Source organism: Phaseolus vulgaris, unplaced genomic scaffold (genome assembly GCF_000499845.2).
Source record: "Phaseolus vulgaris cultivar G19833 unplaced genomic scaffold, P. vulgaris v2.0 scaffold_23, whole genome shotgun sequence".
Classification (NCBI taxonomy): domain Eukaryota; kingdom Viridiplantae; phylum Streptophyta; class Magnoliopsida; order Fabales; family Fabaceae; genus Phaseolus; species Phaseolus vulgaris.
In genome coordinates this window covers 207459-227593 of record NW_027174092.1, presented here as the reverse complement: position 1 = coordinate 227593, position 20135 = coordinate 207459, and the positions used below count along the sequence as shown (strand labels likewise).

Here is a 20135-nt window from a genome sequence, read left to right as displayed (position 1 = left end):
GGGGAAGAGCCTCTGGGTGAGCCTCAGCAACATCCCTGGGAGGGTTCTCCTGACCTTATTCCAACAATCTTTCAAGGGGTGGAAGGGCAAATTCTTCAAGGTTTGCTGTTCTGACTTTGACCCCTCCGCCCTTGACGGCTTCCCCCTGTACTGGGTGAAGGAGGTGAAGACCGCGAAGCCCAAATCCCTGGACGAGTTGCCCTCGAACGATCGAGAGGCTTGTCAAATTCTGACCAGCGCGGGGGGCTTCGACACCGCCACCCTGATAAGCCTAGAGTACAACGCTGAGGCTCTAGCAAAATACATAAGTATGAGAGCCACCTCCTTTAACCCTTTATTCTTTGCTTATGCTTGTTTTTGCTTGATGTATGATTTATCTGCTCTTCTTGTGTAGTAACTTAGCTTGTGCCTAACCTTTACTATGTTTATCTTCTTGGTGCAGGTTCTAAAATGGATAGTCAACGAAGGTTAGGCAAGGGGGTCCCCCCTTCCAACCTCCAACGCCTCTCCATCTTCTCCCAATTCTCGCCTTCAACCTTCCACGACGCCACCAACTCCATCAGTCCAACCTTCTCCTAATCAGCCTCCGTGCTCGCCACCTCCCATCGCGGCCATGCCCCTTGCCCTGGTCGAGGCTGCTACTTCATCAGCCCCCCTTGACAAAGGGAAAAGGGTAGTGGAGGTGGTTTCAGATGATGAAGACTCCGGTGGGGGGCAAGTCTTCAAATGACAAAGAACTCAACATGCCCCTCAGACAGTCACTTCTGCTACCTCCTCCTCGCATGGGGCTGAATCTTTGAGGGAGGACCCTCCAAACGTCACTTCCCCTCCTCAAGCGATGGATGTGGAGGGTGGGGTCGAAGCTGAGCCCACAACCATTCCTCCACTTGCCCCAGAACTCCCCCTCCCCATGCAAGATTCACTGAGGGGGTTTCTTGGGTAGGTCGTCCCCACGTGGTCGAGCTGAAGGGCCCCAGAAAGAAAGCCTCTACTATTACATGAGCGCCTTCATGTCTTGCACCCACACCTGGCACACGCAGCCCAAGGCTAAGGCTGTTGAAGTCTCTGCCTTCTGAGCACTAGAGAGAGAGGTTGCCTCTCTGAAGGATGAGAAGGAGAGGTTGGCCACCCACTGGGGGCGTCAGGAGGACGCGTACAAGACTTCTCTGAGGGTGGCACAAAAAGCAAAAGAGGAGGCTAATAAGCGATTGCACGAGGTGGCGCAAGCTAACGCTGAACTCCTTAATCAAGTGGTGCCCCTTCGTGTAAAAGTCGCTGATCTTGAAGCGGCGATGAAGACCTCCGAGGCGCAGCAAAAGAAACTCGAGAACCAGTGTGTTGATCGGGAGCAAACACTGGGGAAAACCGAAGCTGCGCTCGAGGAAAAGACTAGCGAATGCTCCCAACTAGCCACCGAGAACACCACCCTCCAAGCCAAAGTCCAAGAGCTAACTTCTACCTTGGCCTCCAAGGACCAAGAGATGGCCACTCAAGCTGCCAACTTCAAGGTTGCTGAGGAGAAGCTGATAGGGGAGGCTGCCTTCAGTTTCACCGATGGGTTCGCAGAGGCTCTTGTCCAAGCTGCCTGTGTAAACCCTGTCATCGACATCTCTGGGTGTAGCCCCTTGAATGAAGTGGTCGATGGCAAACTTGTGCCTTTGGAGGACTCTGAGGAATAGCCTTGACTTTGTGTTTGACAAAACATTTGACGTGTATATAGTTACCTTTTGCTTAACTTGTAATTATCATGAACCTTATCTGTAATTATAACCTTTGATTTGCTTTAATGCCTACTCAAATTTCATCTTCACATTCTTGTCCGCTTCTAGCTTCTCTTGCACTTTTATTTGTTTCTGCTTTTCTTTTCTATATCAAAGGCACAACTGGTACTTGCCTTCAATGTATTTCTTCGTTGCTTCACCTTTAACTCTTTAGGTAGCACGTGACTCTCCCTCTTATTCTTTCTTCTTAAGTTGCGAGGCACACCCTTCTCTTGGCCCTTTCGCTTAGAACCTTGCTTAGCCTTCGCATCTGTAAGGAATCTTCCTCATGAAGGTGTCGCCTGCCTGGTCATTGCCCAAAGGCGAAGGAGGATTTTTACCTTTGCATATTTCTCTTGTCTCTAATGACTCACCCTTTTACGCTTCTTCTTCTTAATCTTCAAATTTCTTTCTCCCTCTGAACTTATAAAATCTTCAACCTTCTTCTTACTTACCTTTCTTCAGCCCGAGGCACTCGTAGCCGAAGGCAGTACTGACTTTCTCATCGCTTTAGGATGAAAAGGGAGTCTCTTCTTTTCTGGCCTCGACATCGCTCAAGGGCGAGGAGGACTTATTTGTTCTTCTGTGGCCTCGACATTGCTCGAAGGCGTGGAGGACTTATCCTACCTGTACTGGGTGTCTACGCTCGAGGAGAGACCTGCTCTGGGTATCCTCAGCGTTGTCTAAACACTTGGGACAAAAATCGTGCTTTGGTGCCCACGCCCATGGAGAGACCTATTACAACAACGTCGTATCGCCCATGGGGTGTCTAAACACCGGTGCGACTTAGCCCTTATCTCTTCGCGCTTGGTGCCCACGCCTGAGGAGGGCCCACTACAACAACGCCGTATCATCCTCAGGGTGTCTGAAAACACAAAGGCGAAGTGTTCTAAACATCAGACGCTGGGGCTAGCTGTTCCTACCTGAGGAGGGGGCGTCCCGAAGGAATCCCTTAACCCCTGCTCAGGGACTAAGCACCCAGATTTTAGCCTTCGTCTAACGTCTGATACCGGGGCTAGCTATTCATACCTGAGGAGGTGGTGTCTCGAAGGAATCCCTTAACCCCTACTCAAGGACTAGGCACCTGGATTTTTAATCCATGTCTAACATCTGATTGCTAGCTATTCATACCTGAGGAGGGGGTGTCCCGAAAGAATCCCTTAACCCCTACTCAAGGACTAGGCATCCGAATTTTTAACTTATACCGAGCATACCTGTTATCTTGCTTTGCATCTAACCTCCGCTCCTTTATCTGGCGATGCCTACTTCTGGCGACGCCTTGTCCCGGCGACGCCTTGTCCTGGCGACGCCTTGTCCTGGCGACGCCTTATCTTGGCGACGCCTCATCTTGGCGACGCCTGGCGTTGCCTTGAGTCTTTGTCTTTTGTTTCTTTGATCTTACATGAGAGGGAAAAACTAAGGCAGAAATATCTTAAACTTCTCTTTCTTTATTTGGGTGACCTCATTAAAAACCCCCTCGGGAGGGAAAAAGAGTGTCCCCTTTACAAAATTTCAACTGAAATAAAACTTTAAATTCGCCGCATTCCAACTGCGTGGGATGGGGCCTCCTTCTAGAGTCTCTAACTTATATGAACCATTCCCTTTGGCTTTGATTGTTCTGAACGGTATAGTCCACTTGGGAGACAACTTGTTTTCCAACTCGTAAGGGTGAGCCTTCCTCATGACCGGATCACCAACCTGGAATTGTCGTAGCTTCACCTTAGAGTTGTACTGACGCTCCACTCTTCTCTTCACAGCCTCAGCCTTTATTCTCGCCTCTTCTCTAGCCTCGTCTATCAAATCCAGGTTCACTTTCCTTTCTTCGTTGGATTCTTCTGCCACGAAACCTAGGAAACGAGGCGAGCTCTCGTGGATCTCCACCGGGATCATGGCTTCTGACCCATAACCAAACTGAACGGCGTCTCCATGGTGGAAGATTGGGGCGTGGTGTGGTAAGCCCATACTGATGAGAATCAAATAAAGGAGGCTTTTATTAATGAAGGGAGAGGTCATTCACCTACACATTTGAAGTTCTTCCTTCTAGTCTTTTCAAAATTAAAAAGAAGACATAAAATAAAGAGAGGATCAAGCCATAAAGCCAAAGAAGTCTACAAGTTTTCAAGAATAGGCTTCATTTAAATATGTCTCTTTATAGTTTTTTTTATAAATTTGTAAATAATATAGAATGTTTAAATACATAGTTTTTAGGAAAGGTGCTTAGAGGGAAACCTTAGATACCTCTTTTGTAAAAGCATATTTAGGCATTAGTTTAGAATTTTCTAGAAGGTGACTCTTCATGCTTCACTTTAGGTGCTAGAAGTGAGTAGCATGCAAGGGACTTTTGGTTAGCTTGTTTTGTAAGCTTCATGACCAGCCCTTGCTCCTATAAAAGGAGGGCTTAGGTCATTCACAATTCAGATTTGGAATTTGTAGTAAAGAAACTCTCCCAATTTGGTGATTGAGTGAGTGAGATTTGATTTCTCCTCTTCCTAGTCTCATCTTGAGTGTCTTGGTTCTCTCAAGTGGCGGCATTGCACACTTATCTTGGAGCATTCACACTTCAAGTGGCGTGTTCATCAACCAAGAACTACAACCACATAAGTCCTCTTTCTTCTCCATCTTCTCATTCCATTTCCGTGCCTATTTGAATTCCTAAACATGTCTTAGGTTCCTTTCTTGCTTTCTATTCGGTGTTCTTGCTTATTTTCATGTTTCAATCGGTTCATCTTCTTTCTCCTTGGATTTGTTCGGTGCATTTCAGTTTTGAAGCATTTTAATCGGTTCATTTCATTTGTTAAGCAATTTAATCGGTTCATTTGCATTTTTACATCTTTTAATCGGTTCAATTGGCAAGAAATGGGTCTTCCATGTGAGTTTGGTGTTTGGTGCAAGTTTTGGTGAGTTCTTGAAACTTAGAACATTGATCCAATTCTATTAAAAGTGCCTAAGCTATCTCCAACTCAAGTTGATTCCATAAAATGTCAAAGAATCATCTATATCTTGCTATTGGAATCACATCACATACGATCCTTGGTACTTCTTCTGCCCACGCCCCTTTGGCCTTCTCTAATCTGTGTTTTAAACATCTCAACAAGACTCTATTCACTGACTCGACCTGCCCATTCGTCTGGTGGTGTTCGACTAACGCAAACACCTACTTGATTCCTACTTCTGCGCATAACTTCCCCAACTGCTGACTCGCGAACTGGGTGCCATTATCTGAGATGAGACGCCTCGGCACCCTAAAATGACACACAATGTTCTTCCAAACAAAATGTTGTAGCTTGTGTGCAGTGATCTGTGCCACCGGTTCTACCTCTATCCACTTGGTGAAATACTCGATGGCGACGATCAAGTACTTCATCTACCTTATCGCTAGCGGGAACGGGCCTAGGATATCAATCCCCCTAGTATGGAAAGGCCATGGGCTGTATATGGACCTCAATTCCTCTGGCGGTGCCTTGTGCCAATCAACGTGCATCTGACACTGCTTGCAACGCTGGGCATATCGAACGCAGTCTTCCCTTACCGTCGGCCAGTAAAAACCTGCGCGTACTACCTTGGATGCCAAGGATCTTCCTCCCACGTGGCTCCCACAAATACCTTCGTGGAGTTCAGCCATTATCCTGGTGCACTCGTCGCCACTTACGCACGTCAAGATAGGGTGCGTAAACCCATGTCTGAATAATATCCCATCCACTAAGGTGTACCTTGCGGCGTTCCTCTTGACCTTCTTACCTTCTTCTGGTTCTGCCGGGAGGATCCCATCCGCGAGGTATCGCCTGTAAGGGGTCATCCAGGTGTCGCCTTCCTCCAAGACGCATACCTGTACGCCCTTCTCTTCTTCCGGCGAGGTTACGTAGGTACTGATGCAGGGTGCCCTCGCCGTATCTTGACTCAAAGAGCGATGGCTCCTTGGCTTTCCTCTTGTTGTACTAATGTAAAGGACATCCACCCTGTTGTCCGCCACAAACTTTCGCGGCGTTTTGAGGGTCTCTTGGATGACAGTCCTCTGCCTTCCCCCCTTGCCTGAGCTGGCCAGCTTGGCAAGCAGGTCATCTCTGGCATTTTGCTCCCTAGGTACATGCACCAGCTCAAACGCGGCGAAGGCTCCCTTCAATATCTCGACGTACCTCAAGTATGCGGCCATTTGTGGATCCTTTGCCTGATACTCCCCTGTTACTTGCCCCGTGACCAATTGTGAGTCACTCTTTTCCAAGAGGCTTTGAGCACCCATTTCTTTAGCCAAAAGCATCCCAGCAATCAACGCCTCGTACTCTGCTTGGTTATTGCTTGCTTTGAAGGCGAAGCGTAAAGCTTGCTCGATCAACACTCCGTTAGGCCCCTCCAAGATTATTCCAGTGCCACTCCCCTGCTGGTTGGAGGACCCATCCACTAAGAGCATCCACTTTGGCCCCAACTCTACCTCTTGAGGGTCTCCTCCTGGTGAGAGCTCTACCACGAAATCAGCATAGACTTGCCCCTTGATGGATCCCCTGGGCTCATACTGGATATCAAACTCCGACAGCTCCACCGCCCAGCGAACCATTCTCCCTGCTACATCTGGCTTCTGAAGTACTTTATGGATGGGGAGGTTCGTCATCACCACCACTGTGAAACTATGGAAATACTGGCGGAGCCTTCTGGCTGAGAACACCACTGCTAGTGCCGCCTTCTCCAGTGACTGGTACCTCAATTATGGGCCTTGCAAGGCCTTGCTTACGAAGTAAATGGGCTTCTGCACTTGGTCTTGCTCCTGGACCAACACAGAGCTAATGGCCCACTCTGTTATAGCAAAGTATAATCGGAGGGGGACACCTACTTGTGGCTTGCAAAGCACAGGTGACGTCGCCAAGTACTCCTTCAACTTGAGGAACGTTGCTTCACACTCATCTGTCCATGCAAAACGGCTATTCCTCTTGAGGCATTGGAAGTAGGGGTGTCCCTTCTGCCCTCTAGCAGACACAAACCTTGACAAAGCTGCCATCCTCCCAGTCAATTTTTGAACTTCTTTAACTGACATTGGGCTTCTCATGGCGATGATAGCTGCACACTTATCGGGGTTCGCCTCTATCCCCCTCTCGATGAGCATAAACCCTAAGAACTCCCCTGCTTCCACGCCAAAAACGCACTTTTGTGGGTTTAATTTGAGGCGATACTTTGATATGGTAGCAAACAGCTCTTCCAGATCCGCTACGTGCTGTCCTCTCTCGTGTGAAGTTACCACCATGTCATCTACGTAGGCCTGCACGTTTCTTCCCAGCATGGGTGCAAGGACCTTGTCCATTAGCCTTTGGTATGTAGCGCCTGCATTCTTCAACCCAAATGGCATCACCTTGTAACAGTAGCTGCTTGTCTCCGTCATGAACGCCATTTTACTCTCATCCCTTAGATGCATCTTGATCTGATTGTAACCTGAGAATGCATCCAAGAAACTCAGCTTCTTGCAGCCCGAGGCGCTATCCACTAACGCGTCGATGTTGGGCAGTGGGTACGAATCTTTGGGACACGCCTTGTTCAGATCTTTGAAGTCAACGCACATCCTCCATTTCCCATTCGCCTTCTTCACTAGAACTACGTTGGCCAGCCACTCAAGGTATTGTATCTCCCTGATGTGCCCAGCGCTTCGCAGCTTCTGCGTCTCTTCCTTCACGACGAGGCATCGCTCTTCGTTGAACTTCCTCCTTCTCTGTCGCACAGGGCGAACCTTGGCGTCCATGGTAATATGCTGGCACAAAAAATCTGGGTTGATGCCTGGCATGTCCGCCGCAGTCCACGCGAATGCGTCTAGGTGGCATGAAATTACTGCAGCTACCTCTTCTTGCTCTTTTTGGCTCAACAAGCGTCCTAATTTGAATACCTTACCCCCTATCTGTCTTTCCACCACGTTGTCTACTGGTTGGGGTTGCTCACTCTGCACGTCCTCTGCGCGAGACTCATTCATGGGGTCCCCTTCTATAGGCATCGCCCTATCGGATGCATCGGACATCGCCTCCTCTGACTCTTCTTCCATGGGCGAGGCCTCTCCGTATACTTCTTCCATTGGCGAGGCGTCACCGTATCTTCCTTCTGTGCGTGCATCTTCTATAGGCATCACCCCTGCAGGTGTGGCCTCGGCGGGTGTAGATTCTGCGAGCGTCGCCTCTTCCAATGGTTCTAACTCCATTCGCGAATCTGAAACAGGTGGTCGTTCAATCACCATGACCACGCCTCTCTTTGTCTTCAGGCTATTTTCATAGCACTTTCGGGCCTCTTCCTGATCTGATTTGATTACGATTACTTTGCCGCTAAGATTTGGTAGCTTCATCTTCATGTGGCACGTGGAGGACACTGCCCTTAATCTGTTCAGGGCGGGTCTGCCTAACAAAATGTTATAGGCTGAGTTGGCGTTAACCACCAAGTACCGGATGCTCTCGGTGCGCAATGCCGCTCCATCAGTGAACGTCGTTCTCAGCTCCAAGTATCCACGTACCTCCACCGGGTTGTCTGCAAATCCATATAGGCATCCAGTATAGGGTCTCAAAAGGTCAGGGGATAACTGTAGCTTGTTGAAGGTCGACCAAAACATGACGTCTACAGAATTGCCCTGGTCGACGAGAACCCTGTGTACTTTTCTTCCCGCTGTGACTATTGAAATGACCACAGGGTCATTATCGTGTGGGACGACATCCCGTAGGTCAGCCCTTGTGAAGATGAGGTCTGACTCCCACGGGTCATTCGGAAACTCCTCAGCAACTGAACTTACTGACCTCACATATTTCTTTCTCTCTGTGGCGGCTTCGTGGACCCTAGTGGGTTGTGTGCGCATATGTGCTTTCGGGCGTGCGGGTTCGACATTTGTGCGTTTCTCGTACACCTCCCCCTTTGAGGCAATGTGCTCTACTGCACGACGCCTTATTTCAGCAAAAGTCATGGGGCGATTGTGAATGAGTGATTCGCAGAAATGCCCAGGACACACCCCCTTTCTGAATGCGTACACGATCATGGGCTCCTCCTGATGAGAATCAACTAAAGGTGGCTTTTTATAATGAAGAACAAGATCATTCGTCTTTACATTTAAAGTTTTTCTTGTTAATCTTTGCAAAAGATAAAGCCCAAGCCCAAGAAGGCCAAAGCCCAAAAGCCCAAAGTTCATCCCATGAAGGGCAAGGCCAAGTATTAAATAAATATTGTGTAGAAAGGTACTTAGAGGGAAACATTAGAAACCTCTATTGTTAAAGCATCTTTTAGTCTTTAGTTAGGAGTCTTAGGGGGGGGGGGGGTTGTTAGTAGATAGGTGTAGGAGTAAATAAGGAGGTGCCAAAGTGAGAGAAGGGATCACACCTTCCTCATGTCTTGGTTTAGGCGCCACTTGCATTTGAATTTAGGGGGGAATTTTGAATTGTTTTAGCTTGCATTTTCAGCACCTTAGGCTATAAATAGAGGTGCTCTCTTTGTAAAATGGAGATTGGAATTAATCTAAGAAAACTCTACTCAAATTTTGAGTGAACTTTGGAGAGCTTTTGGAGCCTTCTTCTCTAGTCTTATCTTGATGGATCATTGGAGTCCTCAAGTGGCGGCATCACTCTCATCTAGGAGCATTCCACACTTCTAGTGGCGAGATCATCCAACATTCTTCCATCTTCATGAGCACTCTCTTCTCCTTCCTTCCTTCTCTTTCAATTGTTCATGTTGTCTTGTGTTCTTGAGTTGTTTGGTTCGGCTTTTCTATTTTTTTCCAGCACCTATGTTCTGTTCTTGTCTTTTAATTACACTTTTGTTCGGTTCATATGTTTGCTAATTCAATTCTGTTCGGTCCTTTCAATTTTACCTCTCTTTGTTGATTCAATTTGACAATATGTGGAGCATCCAAATGAGTTTGGGATTTGGTACTAGTTTTTGGTGAGTTCTTGTCTTAGAACAATGATACAACTCTAAGAAAAGTGCCTCTATAATGTCCAGCTCAAGGTGATTCCTAAGAATGTCAAGAATCATTCTCTATATGGCTAGTGGAATCACATCACCTCCTTGGTGCCAACCTTCACCACATGCGCCCCAAAGCGGCTTATGTACTCCTTCAAAGTCTCACCTTGATACTGCTTCACGTCGAACAGGTCGTATGAAACTAGGGGTGGAACCCTGTTGGCTAGGTACTACTCTCTGAATAACTGTGATAGCTGTGTGAAGGACGTGATATGACCCTCTGGGAGGCTGACGAACCAGTCCATGGCCATGCCAGTCAAGGTGCTCATGAAGAGCTTGCACCTTACGGCATCAGAACCGCCTACCAGCATCATCTGCGTGTGGAACGCAGTGAGGTGCACCTTAGGGTCCTCTATCCCTGTGAAGGTGACTTTGGGCCCCGTGAACGTGTTGGGGATCGCTGTCTCTAGGATCGCCTGTGAGAACAACGTGGAGAATTCTCTTGGTGGGGTGATAGCCTCAGGCTCGTCTGTGTCGCGTAATCCGCGGCGCAGCTCCTCGTTGGTATGGTGGAGCTCATCGTTTCTCGCCTGAGATGCCGCGAGATCCGCTTGCATGCGCACTTGATCTGCTTTCGACGCTGCCATTGCTTCTTGCAATCCCTACATCATACCCATGAGTTGTTGCATGGTCATCTCTTCACTCTCAGCGCGCGTCGAACCTTGTCTCGTGGATCTTATCATCTGGAACCGCTCCTAGCTGTCGTGCACTTCCAAAGGATAGAGGAACTTGAACTTCGAACGAACGTGATCGTACAGCGACTCAACCAAATCAATCGGTGGAAACAGCACCAACTTTCCTTTGGAAAAATCGTGAGGAAACTAGGTTGGAAACTGCAACTGGAACTGAAAAACTGTGTGATGGGACTGATGTTTTATATCGGGCCCCGCGGTGGGCGCCAAATGTTCCCGCCGGTTGACCGGGACCGTCTTTGCGCGTGGCTAGTACTCTCGAGCTAGGGAACCTTCGTTCTGCTCCGTCTGTGAGTACCTGAAAAGAAGTGAACAAAGGGGCGCCCTCGCGGCCGTTTGCACTCTGACGATCAAGTCAGCTAGCGAGAAACATCAAAGGATGACACACCTCCGTATCGGAACACCGTGACTGGATGCTCTGAAGGTGGTCGAAAATACTGAGTAACTAATACTGTGTTGCCCTAATTGTCTGTGCGTACAGTGGGTGCGCAGCGAAACAACTAGGGTTTACGTGTGTGTAAACTACTGTGAGAATTAGGTCAAAACTCGGATTCCTTTCAAACGTCCCAAGGCCCATTTTTATCCACCTGCCTCATTTAAAGCGCGTTAAAGCGCATTGAAAGCGTATCAAAATATCCCTTGAAACGTTCGAAACTTAATTGAATTAACGCGTACCTTAGCGAACTTTTAGGAAAACCTTGATGTTTTCAGTGTTTATTGCCACGTGTTCTTCTGACTTGATCGCTGCTCTACGCAGAGGGCCTCACAGCGTCGTAACCCAACTTAGGTTTATTCCCTTATGCGAGTGCTCTTTCCTTGAAGTGCATCTAGCGCGTGGAATGACTTTCAGGGTGCCAACTCATGCGCCCCAGCCTCTAGTCATTTGCCCTGGGAGTGTATCTACCCTTCTCTCGTACTATGCATGTGGTTCTCCCCTGGGCGTGGCCCTCTCATGGGTCGTATCGGCCCCAGGGTCTCCCAGCGGTGGCATGGGTACTTCACGAGTCAGGTTACCTCCTTCTGGTATTAGAACTATGGCTTTAAAGCCACCTTCCTCTTCTCTTTATCACTGCTCTGAAGTGCTGAGGCCTTTCGTGGTGTCGCCCCTTCCACGGTCTTTTCCTACCCATGGGCATCGGGAGGCGGCACTATCGATGCCTTAACCTTGGCGACGCCTGCCCAGGCGACACCTTACCTTGGCGACGCCCCACCTTGGCGACGCCCCAAGCAGTCGATTCGTTGACTTTCTTCCTTGGGTCCCTCGAGGGGCCCCACCATACGTTGACCTTTGACTTTGACTTTGACTTTGGTCAACGCCCGGGGACGGGATGGTACATATCTCAACCAGTAGGTGAAGAGAGTCTAGTTGATAGTTGGTGCCTTAATGAGAAAAAAAAAAATCTTGAATTTTGGATGGAGTTTACGGAAGCTCAGTGGAAGTGGCGGACAAGGAGGACTCCAATGGAGCTATGGTTTCCTTGAAGGGGCATGATAGATAGGGAGAGTAATTGGTTTGGCCATATCACTTGGAGAAGGTGAAAGAGAAGATTAAGGTGTCTATCCTAGAGAGGTAAGACAAGAGAGTGAGATGGCTAACAATCTTGGCAGCAATTCACTCATTCATTAATCTTGAAAATTCATGAGCCAAGAATCCCTTTATATAGGATAGAGGTCTGACCATTGTACAAGAGATTTGGTGGGAAAATTCAAATGTAAAGGTTTGAAACTAGGCGCCTAAAATGATGTCACAAGGCAAGCATTACAAGGTGTGATCAATGTGACTCATTTTAGGTATAAATGAATGACCTAGGTTAATTAGGAGTCTTCTAGAAACCCTAATTTAACCTAGGTTTCTTTTTAGATGCCTAAATCCAACCCTAATTAAAATTAAGAAAAATTACAAGTAAAATTCATATTCTACTTTTGACAAAAATAAATTCTACTCTACACTAGGTTTATGGCATTTTTTAACATGTATAGGAAAGTTTCTTTGCTGTCAATAGTAGAGTCCTAGTCTTCTTGGATCTTCCTTGCCGTTGATCTAGCTGTTGGGCCTTAATCCGATCGGTCATCGGTAGTCGATGACGTCAGCAGCAGAGAACCACGTGGACCGCTTGCAGGGTGACACGTGGACCAGGTGGCAGAGAGGTCAGGGAGACGATCGCCAAGAACGGTGATCGATGGTCAGTAACCAAGTGACCACCAACAGATCAGGCGGCAGAGAGGTCGGAGGACAGATCATCCAGAATGGTGATCGGTGGTCAGTAGCCAAGTGGCCACCAACAGACCAGTTCTCAGACTAACGCCTGAAGGCAGAGCGCGAGAAGCAAATAAACACTGATCAGTCATCGGGTGTATTGTCATCGGGGTCTCGTGTTACACGCAGTTAAACTGGGACTGAGGTTCCCAGCGAGAGCGTTACGCATGGATCTCGCTTGAGCACACCTCAGGGAATCATGCACGAGAGTGGCCTGAGGGAACTAGTAAACCAGTCAGTGATTGATGATTCCCTCAACCCATTACGTGCGTGGCTTCGTGAAGGGTAAGTCGCCTACGCAGAGAACAACGTTTGGTGAGTGTGCCTAGACCAGCCACATCCGACGTTCTCCTAAGAGTATGCGATTTGCCAGATAAGAGAAATACCCTAAGTTACTCCGCAAGGGCGTAACTTAGGCACACAAAGAGAAGCGCTAGAGCCCTTCCAGTAAATGACACGTGTGTGGTTAGATGTGAGTTGCAGGCCTTCACGTGTCACCATCTGAGAAGGGTGCGGTCCAGACAAAAGTGCACTCCGTACCACTAAAGGTACAGACAGACGCAGCCAAGCGCAGAGACGCGCAGACATGCACAGACTCTCACGCTCCCACTGCTGATTCTGAAGGTACGCTTTCTCTGAAAAGCATAACAGGGTTCTGACACATGCCAGAAAAGCATAACAGAATTCTGTTATGCCCAGAAGCGGAGAAAGAGAGATAAAAGAGAGAATCAGGGTGAGAGTGGGGGGATACGAAAAACAGAGAGCAAGAGTTTTTCACACACACTACTAGTTTTCTAGTCTTTGGTGGTTCTGTGGACTAACTTGATCGTCGGAGTGCAAACGGCCGCTAGAGGCGCCGTCTGTGTGTTTTGCAGGTCACGTTTGGAGATCCAAGAGAAGGTTCTGAGGGTGATCCTGTAGAAAACGCAGTCGCGTAGACGGGACAAAGAGTGCTACGAAGCGATTCCTCCACGTTCGAGTTGCCGGCAGGATCATTTGGCGCCCACCGTGGGGCTCGAGTGAATCGTTGTCCCATATATACCACAGTTTTAAAGCTTACCAGAGTTTCATCAGTTTCCTTGATAGAGAAAGATGCCTAGAAACAGACAACCATCACCTGCGCCATCCGCTGACGAAGGAGCTGTGACAATGGCGCAGGTCCTGGAAATGGTGTGCACGCTGTAGGATAACGCCGCAGCGTCAAAGGTTGAACAAGAGAGGATGCAGACGGAGTTAGCTGCGTCGCAAAGCAGGAACGACGAGCTGAATCGCGTCAACGAGGAGTTGAGAAGGACGCTGCAGGCGCAGAGGGAACACATGGTTGACGAAAGGGTGTCTAGGCAGCCCTCACCTCCAAGAGCGTTCCCCATGCCATTCTCCCCTGAGATCATGGGAACCATGGTGCCTCCCAACCTAGTGGGGGTGAAGGCATCGTTCAAGGGGGTAGAAGACCCGAAGGCGCATCTGATGGCGTTCCACACCCAGATGATGTTGTCTGGGGGTTCAGACGCTGTCTACTGCAAAATGTTTATGAGTACGCTCAGCGGAATCGCAATGGAGTGGTTCGTGAGCCTACCAGAAGGACATATCACGTCTTTCTCTCAGTTCTCGAAGCTCTTCACTGAACAATACATCGTCAACAAGGCGCCTGCAGTGGTGTCCTACGATCTGTTCAACGTGCGCCAATACCAGGGGGAGTCGCTGAAGGACTACCTCAACCACTTTGGGGCACAAGTGGTTAGATTGCCCAGCAAAGATGAAGATATGCTGGTGCACGCGTTTAAGAAGGGAGTGCTGCCTGGCCCCTTCAGCGAGTCTCTCATCAGAAGCCATCCCAGCACCTTTGCAGAGATCCGACGACGTGCGGTGGCGCACATAGTGGCAGAAACAGAGGTTTCTGAGAAGAGAGGAAGTGTTGCACCACCAAGACCGCGTGGAGGGCAAGGAAAGCCACAGCAAGCAAGGGTGCATGAGGCCAAGGAGGGGAAGAAGGTGCGGGAAAAACCTCGTCCCTATGCACCAGGCAAAGACCAGAGCAGGGGGCGTGCAAGGGAGAATAACGCACCCCCGAGATACAACTTCATGGTGGGATTGGCGGATCTCATCGCCCTTCCTGCTGTAGCAGCAAGACTACGAGTACCAGAGAACACAGATAAGGTACTTGGAAGGAAGAAGAATGAATGGTGTGAGTTTCATCAGGCCTTTGGCCATACACTTCATTCCTGTTTGGCGCTGGGACACCAACTGGTAGAGTTGGTGAAGTCTGGTTTTCTAGCAAATTACCTGCGTGAGCCGCAGGGTGATCGCGCGTCAGGATCCCAGACTGGAGAACAACAGCATGAAGTCCCTGTGCATGGGGAAGTGCAGACGATCGCGGGAGGCTTCTCTGGTGGGGGATGCACAGCTACACAGAGAAGGAGATACGCTCGATCGGTGATGGCGGTAGATGCAGTGAATGAGAGTCATTACCCTGAAGTGGACATTATCTTCAGGAAGGCTGATCTACGGGACGTTGTCCCGCACGACAACGACCCTGTGGTCATTTCTCTCATCACGGCGGGAAGGCGAGTGCACCGAGTACTCGTAGATCAAGGAAGTTCGGCAGACGTCATGTTCTGGCCAACATTCAACAAGTTACAGTTGTCCCCTGACCAGCTAAGACCGTATACCGGTTGTCTCTACGGTTTTGCAGGAGATCAGGTAGAGGTACGGGGATACATCGAGCTGAGGACAACGTTCACTGACGGAACGACAGCCTGCACTGAAAAGATAAAGTACCTGGTGGTGAACGCCCCTTCTGCGTACAATGTCTTGTTGGGGAGGCCAACACTCAATAGACTGGGCGCAATACCATCGACGAGGCATATGAAGTTGAAGCTGTCGTCGATGGAGGGGACCGTGATAACCATCAGGTCGGATCAGGCTGAGGCAAGACGCTGTTATGAGAACAGCTTGAAGCAAAAGAGAAGTGTGTGCCACGTCACCACAAAACCACCACCAGGCGTGCGCGAAGAGCGATCGGTGGTCAGAGAGACACAGGGCGCTCAGAGGATGGAGGATGCTACGGTGGGGGACTCCCAGGTAGCCCAAGTTGAAGAAGAAGAGGAAGGCGCGATCACTCCTCGCGAGTCAGGGATCGCGAGGGCGGTCATCGCCAGTGAGAGAAGGCCCCACCCAGCTGAAGGATGGGTCGAAGTGGACATCGGGGGAAGAAAGTTCAAGTTAGGGGGATCCCTCGTTGAAGAAGAGCGAAGGCTGATCATGGGTGTGATTGAGAAGCACATGAATGCCTTTGCATGGTCAGCATCCAACATGCCAGGAATCGACCCCGATTTCCTCTGCCATCGTCTGTCGATGGACCCTATGGTTCGACCTGTGCGACAGAGGCGAAGGAAATTCAACGAGGAGAAGAGGAAGGTGATCCACGACGAAGCGCAGAAGCTCCTTGCCCCAGGGCACATCAGAGAAATCCAGTACCCCGAGTGGCTAGCGAATGTGGTACTGGTTCAAAAGGCAAGTGGCAAGTGGAGAATGTGCGTGGACTTCACTGACCTCAATAAGGCGTGCCCCAAGGATTCTTACCCCTTGCCCAGTATAGATGCTCTAGTTGATAGCGCCTCGGGGGGAAAGCTACTCAGCTTCTTGGACGCTTTCTTGGGGTATAACCAGATCAGGATGCACCCAATGGATGAATGCAAGACTGCGTTTATGACGGAACGGTCTTGCTATTGCTACAAGGTCATGCCATTCGGGTTAAAGAATGCGGGGGCTACCTACCAACGGCTCATGGACAGGGTGCTCTCGCCCATGCTGGGAAGGAACGTACACGCCTATGTAGATGATATGGTGGTTACGTCCGAAGAGAAGAAGCATCATGCAGCTGATCTGGAAGAGCTATTCACCACCATTGCCAAGTACAGGCTGAAGCTCAACCCTGAGAAATGCATTTTCGGTGTGGAGGCTGGGAAGTTCTTGGGTTTCCTCTTGACAGAGCGGGGAATCGAAGCTAACCCGGAGAAGTGTGCGGCGATCGTGGCAATGAGGAGCCCAACGACGGTGAAGGAGGTGCAGCAGCTCACCGGTCGCTTAGCAGCTCTGTCCCGGTTTATGTCCGCTGGAGGGGAGAAAGGTCACCCATACTTCCAGTGTCTCAAACGCAACAACAGATTTCTTTGGACACAGGAGTGCGAGGAGGCCTTCATCAAGTTAAAGGGGTATCTGGCGAGCCCACCAGTCTTGCGAAAACCTCAGGTAGGCATCCCTCTTCGTCTATATTTTGCTGTGACGGAGAGAGCAGTCAGCTCAGTCCTGGTGCAAGAGCAGGACCAGGCCCAGAGGCCTGTTTACTTCGTGAGTAAAGTGCTGCAAGGCCCTGAAACAAGGCACCAAGCTCTCGAGAAGGCTGCTCTGGCGGTGGTGTTTTCAGCCAGAAGACTCAGGCATTACTTCCACAGCTTCACAGTGGTGGTGATGACTGATCTGCCTATCCAGAACGTATTGAAGAAACCTGATGTAGCAGGCAGGATGGTCAAATGGGCGGTAGAATTGTCAGAATTTGATATTTAGTACGAGCCCCGAGGACCGATCAAGGGGCAGGTGTTCGCGGACTTTGTAGTCGAGCTGTCATCAATCGCGACACCTGCAGAAGGGCTAGATTTCCGATGGGTGTTATCGGTGGATGGCTCATCTAATCAGCAGGGGAGCGGCGCGGGAGTCATCCTGGAGGGACCAAACGGGGTGCTGATCGAGCAGTCCCTCCGTTTTGCCTTCAAGGCTAGCAACAATCAGGCGGAGTATGAAGCCCTGATCGCAGGAATGTTGCTAGCAAGAGAAATGGGAGCAAGAAATCTGCTGGCCAAAAGCGACTCTTTGCTGGTCACCGGGCAGGTTACAGGGGAGTTCCAAGCAAAAGATCCCCAGATGGCAGCCTACCTGGAGTATGTGCAGCTCCTGAAGACGTCCCTCGCCGAGTTTGATTTAGTGCATGTGCCAAGAGAGCAAAATGCCAGAGCAGACCTGCGTGCCAAGCTGGCCAGCTCAGGCAAAGGGGGGAAGCAGAGGACCGTCATTCAGGAGACCCTGAAGGTACCGCACGCGTTCGTATCAGACAACCAGGTGCTTCATGTATACAAGTCAATGGAGCGTCTAACGATCGGTCATCGGTCGTTGACCCAAGAAACGCTGAGAACGCCAAGGGTGAGATCGCGACCGTCAAAGACTGATGAGTCGATGGAGGTCCATGCGGGGAAGGAGCCCGACACCTGGATAACGCCATACCAGCTATACTTAGAAGATGGTGTACTCCCGCTCGATGCGGCAGAGGCCAAAAGGATAAAGAGGAGTTCAAGTAAGTTCACTCTTATAGATGGAAACCTCTTTAGATTTGGATTTTCTCACCCTGTGCAGATCTGTGTGCACGGCGAGCAATGCACCAGACTCATGTCTGAGCTGCACGAGGGGGTGTGCGGAAGCCACGTAGGTGGTCGTGCTTTGGCAAGTAGAGTGCTCCGCGCGGGGTACTACTGGCCAAAGCTGAAGGAAGACTGCATAAGGTTTGCTCAGCGTTGCAAACAGTGTCAACTGCATGCAGACTGGCACAAGGCACCCCCTGAGGAGTTGAGGTCCATCCATAGCCCGTGGCCATTCCATACATGGGGGATTGACATCCTAGGACCCTTTCCCCTGGCGGTAAGGCAGATGAAGTTCCTCATCGTGGCCATCGAGTATTTCACCAAGTGGGTGGAGGCAGAGCCAGTCGCACACATCACCGCACAGAAAGTCGAGCACTTCGTCTGGAAGAACATTGTCTGCCGCTTCGGAATACCCAAGAGGCTGGTTTCCGACAATGGTACCCAGTTCACAAGTCATCAGCTGAGGAAGATGTGTGAAGAGTTAAAGGTACAACAGGTTTTCGCTTCAGTGGAGCACCCACAAACCAATGGGCAGGTGGAGTCAGCAAATCGAGTGCTGCTCAGGGGGCTGAAGCGAAGACTAGACAAGGCCAAAGGAGGCTGGGCAGAGGAGGTCCCCAAAATTGTATGGTCTTATCACACCACCCCACAGTCCAGCACCCATGAGACACCCTTCAGCCTTGTCTATGGGACAGACGCCATGATTCCTGTGGAGATACAGGAGAGCTCCCCTAGATTCTTGAACTTCGTTGCTGAAGAGTCCAATGAAGAGCGTAAGGTGAATCTGGATCTGCTAGACGAAGTGCGAGAAGAGGCCAGAGTCAGTGCTGAAGCTGTGAAGAGAAGAGTAGAGCGGAGGCACAACTCTAAAGTGAGGCCCAGGCGCTTCCAGGAAGGTGATCTGGTGATGAGAAAGGCGCATCAGAATGACATGCAGAACAAGTTATCCCCAAAGTGGACATGCCCGTACAGAGTGGTGGAGACATTGGAGAACGGAGCCTATCGCCTAGAGACTTTGGAGGGAGGAGCAATCCCCAGAACGTGGAACGCCACCCATTTAAAATTTTATTTCAGTTAAAGTTGTACAGTAATGGCGTTCTCGCGCTAAAAGATACATGCTTTGTATGTGGTGGAAACAGTTGAACAGACAAGGGGGCACTCTTTTCCCTAAGGAGGGTTTTTAACGAGGCCACCCAATTAAAGAAAAATTTCCAGCATATCAAGTGTGCTCAAGTATTAAAGTTAAAATCCTCCTTGCCCCAGGTGCAAGTGCAGGTGATTGGTTAGGCCCTACTTGCCCTAGGCGCAAGTACTGGCACCGATCTAAGTCTTCCTCACCCCAGGTGTGAGCGCAAGCAGTTAAAGGTTTGAAAATCCAGGGGTGCTAGTAAGACCAAGGGAGGGAAAGGAAAGGTTTTGACAAAACGTCCTTACCCACTTGGCATACACCAATATTGGCCCAGTAAGACTCTCAGTCCGAAACCCTTCTCACCCCAGAAGTGAGGCAGGGAATGAACGACTCAACGCCCTGGAGGGTGATGACCTTGGGGAAAGTAAGAGGGGTTAGCGAGAAACACTTTTATTTCCCCAAAACAAGGCATCACCTCGAGCGATCGGTGCCAAGGTTTTCTACACCACCATCTACACCTGCTCCGCCTCCAACATCGCCACCCCACCAGCTCCTGCCTCACCAGTCCAAGCAATCCCATTGGCGTCTGCGCCACCTGCGGTTGAGGCCCCCGAGCCAAATTTCATGGAGGACCCCCCGAGCGCCTCCACACCTTTCGTATCAGCTGGAGGGGGTCCTCCTTCAAATGCCTCAACCGCCAACATCGCACCAATCGGGGATGAGGTTGCCCACAACTCTCCGATTCTGATTACTGAATCCCCGACGTCGCCACCACGCCAAGAAGCACCTGCTGAGCAACCAATTCAAGAAGGTGGCGACGAAAGCCAACAACAGGCTCACCCGGTGCCTCCACAGGCAGGTCTCTCTATTGAGGTTAAGAGGATGTGGGAGCCTTTCTCTGCTAAACTGAAGATGATGGCAGAA

General features: G+C 49.9%; 1 protein-coding gene across 1 annotated transcript; it reads left to right on the top strand.

Moving 5' to 3' along the window:
* Positions 1 to 613: 613 nt before the first annotated feature.
* LOC137817252 (uncharacterized) lies at positions 614 to 1679 on the top strand. Its single transcript, XM_068620504.1, has 2 exons — positions 614 to 707; positions 1084 to 1679. The coding sequence occupies exons 1-2, from the start codon at positions 614 to 616 to the stop codon at positions 1677 to 1679; spliced, it is 690 nt and encodes a 229-aa protein (XP_068476605.1).
* Positions 1680 to 20135: the final 18456 nt, after the last annotated feature.